Source organism: Pollachius pollachius (genome assembly GCF_949987615.1).
Source record: "Pollachius pollachius genome assembly, chromosome: 16".
Lineage (NCBI taxonomy): Eukaryota > Metazoa > Chordata > Actinopteri > Gadiformes > Gadidae > Pollachius > Pollachius pollachius.
Genome location: NC_136949.1, coordinates 19,246,267 through 19,253,623, shown reverse-complemented (window position 1 = coordinate 19,253,623; position 7,357 = coordinate 19,246,267). Strand labels below are relative to the sequence as shown.

The 7,357-nt window shown below is 42.6% G+C and overlaps 1 protein-coding gene across 1 annotated transcript; it reads right to left on the bottom strand.

The window, feature by feature from the left end:
- Positions 1–338: 338 nt before the first annotated feature.
- Positions 339–3,666, bottom strand: fam110c (family with sequence similarity 110 member C). The gene has a single exon (XM_079754146.1). It carries the CDS (start codon positions 3,546–3,548, stop codon positions 2,529–2,531), a length of 1,020 nt encoding a protein of 339 aa, XP_079610272.1. The 5' UTR covers positions 3,549–3,666; the 3' UTR covers positions 339–2,528.
- Positions 3,667–7,357: the final 3,691 nt, after the last annotated feature.

Below are 7,357 nucleotides of genomic sequence, written 5' to 3'. Positions count from 1 at the left end.
GACTGGCTGAGCTCTGCGCACATGTTGGTATGTTGTTATTTTGACCGTAGACTAGTATCACACAAAGTGACCGTCGTTTTTTTATGTAAATGAAACTCATGCAAGTCACAAAGCAAGTTTTTATTTTAGAGAATATGTCATTTATAGGAATTAGTTACATTTTTAACGTTATTGAACTCATTCAGCACTTGATCAACATTGACACACACACACACACACACACATACAATTTAATATTTATTTTTGAAACTTACAATGCACACTTTCTATTTTCAATATATACATTTATTTGAAATGTGTCACTCATGAATAAATATTCTGTATTATATTCATCATTATGGCAGAATAACTGAGATAATGGCAACATTCGATTATAATTCTTGTTACGACCCTCTGGTCTAGGGGAAAGAGGGGTAACATAAAGTTACTAAATAGTATAGACACTGGGTTTAAGATGTAAACGAAAGATTTATTTGTACAATAAATGTATATCAAGCCGGAAATAGGTCAGGGACCTTAAACAAAATAATCTTTCGCTCTTTCAACAAATCAACAGAAATACAATCGGTAAGCCTAGCTCACCAGCTCAACAAAAACAGGAAAACAGGGGCAGCAACTGAGAGGCCGCTCACCCCGACCAGCTACCTACAGGAATGAACAAAGCTTGAATACATCTTACCCAAAACACAAGGCCTAATATGGCCACGGTAGGACAAGGCTGATGAAACACAATAAGTGACCAATGGCCACAGTGGCAACAGACCACAGACAGTTAACAAGGCTAAGCTAACAGGCTGGGATATAAGGTTGAATGAGGGCAGCATCAGAGAGAGCACAGGTGGAACCGACAAGGCCTTAGAACAGCCATATTCATAGTCCTAAAGATACTGGATAGGGAGGGGAAAACAGAAACCCAATAAATACATATGAACGTAACACAACTATCTTGTGGCTGGCAAGTACGATTTGAATGTGCTTAGCACTTCGGTGTAGATGTTTAACCAGTTGGATGCACGAATGTAATATTCATGGCATAATCAGAATCATCAAAAATGTAGTGACTCCAGTAAGTGCTCGACAAGCACGTTGCTAAAAATAACAAACGCACACGCACACACGCACACGCACACACACACACACACACACACACACAAACAGCGCAGACCAGCGTAAGGAATAAATAAAAGAGTATTAAGTACACTAATTACAGATCAACTATAATAAAGGGATGAGGCTGTTTATTGTTGGTCCTTGGCTAAAGTCAAACGAGGCAGGCAGGACATTGCTTGTCTAGGATTGAGTCACCTCTCTTGCTTGGCAGTGTAGTATTAATAGTGTTTCCAATGTTAAGGACTGTAAAGTTATCCGACACAAAGCATTGTATAGTTAAAAGAAAGGACTAAGGGGGAAGAACAAGGGGATCCAGGTAAAGCCATAGCACTATCACACTTTAACAGATCACTCAGCTGGGAGACGGCGGCTGGGTTCCTCTGGGTTATACATTATTGTATCATTAAGGAATTATACATTAGCCTGGGTCGTTGTTTCAGTCTATGAAAATATTAATAAAAAACCCTTGGAGATGAGGCTAAATGTCTTGATGGTAACAAAGATAAAAAGTGGGAGAATAGCCCATATATCAAATCAATACATGTATACTGTTTATTTTTATATAAATGCTGTTGGATAATCTAGACTGCACTGTGTGTGTGTGTGTGTGTGTGTGTGTGCGTGCGTGCGTGTGTGTGTGTGTGCCTGCGTGGGTGGGTGTGTCGGTGTGGTTGTTTGTGCGTGCGTGCGTGCGTGCGTGTGTGTGCATTCTAGGTGGGTGGGTGTGGTTTGCATGTTAGCGAATTACCACTCTGTAACCTTTCTATATGTTTTCTATACAATTCTCTCGCCTGGAGGGAAAAAAATAGAAGAAGGGATCAAAGATCAAGGAGGTTAGGTGAGGCATAGTAAACCCTGCATGCTGTCAAGCCTACAGCCCTTGTCAAAAACATAATTTACCTACATCATCTCTTTTGAAATAACTGCTGCCCTAAAGTGCTTCTTGGAATAATTGGTCATTTTGAACAGACTGCTGTAGTTTAAAAGAAGCATGGTATTGTTTTGGTATTTTGAATCCCTGAAACCTAATGTCCTTTGTGAACATTTTCAATCTGGTGTATGTTCTATTTAGATAAAAGGACGCATACATTCATTGAGGTAAAACTATTCTGAAAGCTACTTTCTTTGCAATTGTCATTGAATAATTATGTCAGAAGTGACATTTGTAATTGTATGTTCCTACACAAAAGACCCATTCATTTGCAATACAAAAAAAACAAATGGGTAGAAGAAACAGTGCAAACATAGTGAAGGCCATGAACCGAGATCAGATTCCTGATGATGATGAGTCTTCAAACAGGCTATCATTTTTTTAATATTCCACCTTTATTGCCAATAAAGTATGAAGTTCCAACATTTCACTTAATATTGAAGGTAACATTTGGCAACTATTTCAAATAAAACAAGTATTAAAATAGTTAATCAAGTGCTCGTAACTTTTTCCCAGTCTCTTGGGCATTTTTGCAACTGTATAGCCATTTGATAACCCTGGCGTTGCGCTCAATGACCGAAGTCCCCTGGTGAATCTTCTCCCCCAGCTCTTCCTCCAGTAGCCCGTCACTATTCCCGCTGTTCCTGGAGAAGCCACCGTCGGAGGTAGAGACACTGTCTCTTCGGATAGCCACTTCCTCTGAGTGCACTGAAAAGTTCTCCTTTCCCAAAGACTGGATCATCTCGCCATCCAGCCCGCAGTACTGGAAGAAAGCATCAAAATCTGCAAAGTTTTTGGAATACCTTGAGCTGATGTCAGAGTGGGAGCGGCTGACCCCCTTGGATGACCTCTTCTTCACCTCGGCCACTCTATTGTGAATGGGTTTGCTCAAAACACTGTTTGTAGCCAGTTTGTCCGTAGCGTTGCTGTTTTGTTGCGCAATTTGCGCTAATAATTTCCCAGATTGATTACAAACTGCACCTGAGACCCGTTCTGTTGTAATCCCCTCAGTTAATTTGTTCCCCTCTGATGTGCCATCTGTTGCTTCAAGTAAGTGACAATTTCGATCCGCATTGCCACGAGGTAACCTGTTTCCCAGATTCTGTTTATTCCTCTCACTGGTCGACGACCCTTTCAGTAGGTCACATTTATGTCGGTAAAGTAACAAGGAATCCGGGCGTTTTTTAGAGCTGGATCGTCGAACCACGCTGTCCAGTTCTGGTGGACGTACTGGCTCCTCAACCGCAGGATGTCCAGTCCGTCTTGAGCCTTTGGAGCGGTTTGAAGAACCATTACTGCTCACAGAGGCTGATCCAATGTGTATAACTGGCAGTTGTGTTGCGTTGACGACCTGTAGACTCTTAACATATTTTGGTTTGCTTGCCGCAAGCCTTTCCACCGCACTCATTCCCCCTTTGCTCTCGCTCTCCAGTTCCATTTGTTTGCGAAGGAATTCCGGACCTTTCTGGTAAACCCTTGTGGTGTCCACCTCCTTACTAGTCTCCATAATGTCTTAATCAATGCGATCCAAAGTATCCCAGCTCCGAAGGGAAAGGTGTGTTTTCTGTGTTCACCTTGAAAGATGTGTCTGCTCAGAATTCCACAACCAGCCTGCTCTCTGCCCAAACTCGTCTCCCGACAGAGAGCCCTTTCCTTATTTTTTCCTTTTCTTTTTTCTATTGTACCACGCAGCACGCTGCTCCACCCGTCCCACGCTGAGCGAGTTTTAACCAAACACAAGCCTGGGCAAAGTACACCTGATAAGATCTCAGGCAGGATTTGTTAAAGTTGTCACTGCTTCTTTTCACTCTGGCGGTCACCCATATAACACACAATTCTCTTTTTTTCCCAAGGAAATTGAGAAGGTCTCTGACCTTCCCCTGCAGGTACAGGTCAGGTCTTCCTCTCAGCCGCATAGCTTGGTTAATCTTTCAGTGGGTTGCCCCTAGTCATTACATCTGCATCGGTTCTTTGTATTAATGATATTTGGTAACATTTTGCTTTGAATGACTGTCTTAACCGGGCAGGAAAAAACAGCTGGGGATTGGACAATGATAAAGGTAATTTATCATTGATGGCTGTGTTTGTCAACACAAATAGCCCATCAGTGATTCACAAAGCATCATCAAATGCATGGAAATAAAAGGCATTGCAATAAATCAATCTAAAGTAACTGGAAAGAGATAGGAACATGGCCATATGGCCAATCAACCAGAGGGCACCGTGGGAACGCTCTGTGAAAACCTGGAATCTCTGCCAAAAGGGGGCCAGGCACAGAGGCGTAACCCTAACCCCAGGTTGAGGGTGATGCCTGGGGTAACTAACCCTAACCCTAACCCCAGGTTGAGGGTGATGCCTGGGGTAACTAACCCTAACACTAACCCCAGGTTGAGGGTGATGCCTGGGGTAACTAACCCTAACCCTAACCCCAGGTTGAGGGTGATGCCTGGGGTAACTAACCCTAACCCTAAACCCAGGTTGAGGGTGATGCCTAGGGTAACTAACCCTAACCCTAACCCCAGGTTGAGGGTGATGCCTGGGGTTACTAACCCTAACCGTAACCCCATGGCTAGGGTTTCTCCATTCTCCCCCACGTTCCTGTGTTTGGGGGAGTGGCCTGCTTTGGGCAGCGCACGTTCATGTGTTTGGGGGAGTGGCCTGCCTTGGGCAGCGCACGTTGATGTGTTTGGGGGAGTGGCCTTGGAGGGAAACCTGAAGGGTGGGGTTCGGATTTTTTTCTGTTGAATGCTTAAATTCTTTGTCTAGACTGACAGTAAGAATTGTATAAATGTCAGAGTTTTGAGAAGACACAAAACAATATGTTAGGCCCTCCCGACCAAGAAGAAAAGGAAACTTAAACTTAGAAAAAGTAGAAATCAATAAAGGGCCCTATTTTAACGGTCTGAAACGCACGTTAGAAGCGCAAAATGCATATAGCTTTGTGGGCGGATCTCTGGCGCTGTTTCTATTATACCGGCAGATAAATTATTCTTGCGCCTAACGCAAATCTAAAATTGGTTGGTCTGAATACCCATATGTGTATTTTGGGCGTAACATGCAATAAACCAATGAGAGTTCCATCTCCCATCCCCTTTAAAGATCCATGAGCTCTTTTGAACCTGACAAGTTTATATTTTGCAGGCTCCGCTGAGACAGATGCATGACCACATGATTTTCAAACTTCAAAAGGCTCAGTTTATGGCTAAATAATATGGCCTAATTCACACATGGAATAGTGTTTTCTTCAACAACTTCAGAAACACTGAGTCGTCATGTAAATTTCAGCAAAGAAAACTTAACACACACATGATATGCGGTCCTGTGGCCGCAACTGTGGGTCTATTTAATGATATGCGGCAATACATTAAAAAACGTTGTTTCTTACCAGCAGTAGCAGTTCCTGGCCAAGCTCACCAGGGAGGCAAATATGAACGTGCATTCATGAACGCACAAAGTGCACCCGCAGATGCATGTCTTTTCTAAAGCGCAGGCCTACACAACTTTTAAAAAAACATACTCGCGTGACGTGTCGTGTGGAGGCGCATTAGAGAGGATAATAACTAAAACAAACTAGACACTTGACAGAGTGTCAGCAGAGTGCAATAAACTTTTAATCAGCTTTGTTAGCTGCGCAAGGCGGCAACTGACTAGAAGGCTCAGTGTTCCAGAATCCTCAGACGCCAGCCTTCCGAGTCGGAAGTCGGGAAGTCTCCCGGCTTTCTTGTGGCATTTCTCGAAGGCACGCCCCCTTTTTGTCTTTCATCTCTCGGAATTCTGAGAGTAGACCGAGAGCAGTGATGATGCTCTCAACAAAAATGGCTGCGCTCGTGAAGAGATTTATTGTTATTATTATTGTTGGACATTTTAAAGTTGATTTTAAATGCTCTGACACACTTGATTACATTGCTACTTTATTCCGGTCACCAGGGGCGAGGCACCCCTAAAACTTGGGAGTAAGAAATGTTATTCTAAAAATTATATTTGTTCGTCTTTGAAATTGTTAAATAATGTCCAAAACATACTCTGTAGTTTTTGGTTTGAAATGTATATATTTAAGGAAGAAAATGAAAAAACATCCCCGCTTAGCAAATGGTATCATCCTCTTCTCAACCATCCTTCTCCTCTGTACCTGCACCGCTCCGCAGCCCGCCCGTCGTCCAGCGCGACTCATGCAGAGTGAGATCTGTTTAGTTGTAGTGTTGTCAATCAATCAACTAAGTAAGTTGCTCCATACATGGCTCAGGGGGACCACAGGCCAAAGCAGACTCCAGCACCTAGCTGTGATGACCATTGAGAAGGAGATGCTTGAAGGAATTGAACACCAAAGGGTCATTGACAGGTTTGCCACCCTCAAAGTTCGGCGACATAGATTAACTCTCCCAAAGTAGAGTGTATCACCTGCATACATCGAAGAGCAAAATGGGGATTCAGGGGAAGTACAATCAAAGATTTCCCTCTCTTTCTTTTTCTATATCTTTAATTTCTAAGTATTTTCAAGACCTGGGTAAAGTACATTTTTGTAACTTTTTGGATTTACCTTCTTTTTTTTGCTCTTTATGTGAAGCATGTTTTATGAAAGTTTAGACAGGTGTGCAACTAAGGAGATTAGAGATGGCCATTTGTAAATAATTTGCTGAAGATTTTGTTGTCCAAGTACCTGTTACTTTGTTCAATGACAATAAATTTGAATCTAATCTAATCTAATGACTATTGATACAAAAGGAGGCACATGGAGTTAACGGTCAGTAAAACCAGCTGAGTGAAGAGGGTTTTTTGTTTGTTACAGGGGGCTGTATGAACTGTCACAATAAAGATGGTGTTCTGGAAAGGGCTCCAAAAAAAGAAAAAAATCTTTTGAGTTAGTTGAACCAATGTTAAAATTATGAAGTTATTTTTCAATAGAAATATTTTTTGTTTTTGTGTGAAAAAAGGGTGGGTGGTGTGGCAGTGGGGCTCATTGAGTGCTCAGCACCTCTAAAGCTCTGACCCTAGAATCGCCCCTGCCGGTCACCAATTTATGCATTGCACTGTCTTGCTTTGCATGCAACACAATGTAAAGTCGTGTTGTTTGTTTTCAAGCCATTTTTCTAAAGAGGCTAATGTAGCTAACAATAAACAACGACTAGCAAATTTCATGACACAATCACAAAGTCGAATGGGAATGCTATAAGTGCTCCGAGACCGGAAATTACGTCACTATTGCAACTCGGAAGGCTGGTGTCCAAGGCATCTGGGGGCGCACTCACAGTAGGCAAAGTTGCCCTGTACCGTACTCAAGTAGGATTGCCCCCCGCTGTGGCGCTTGCCTGTGCTCAC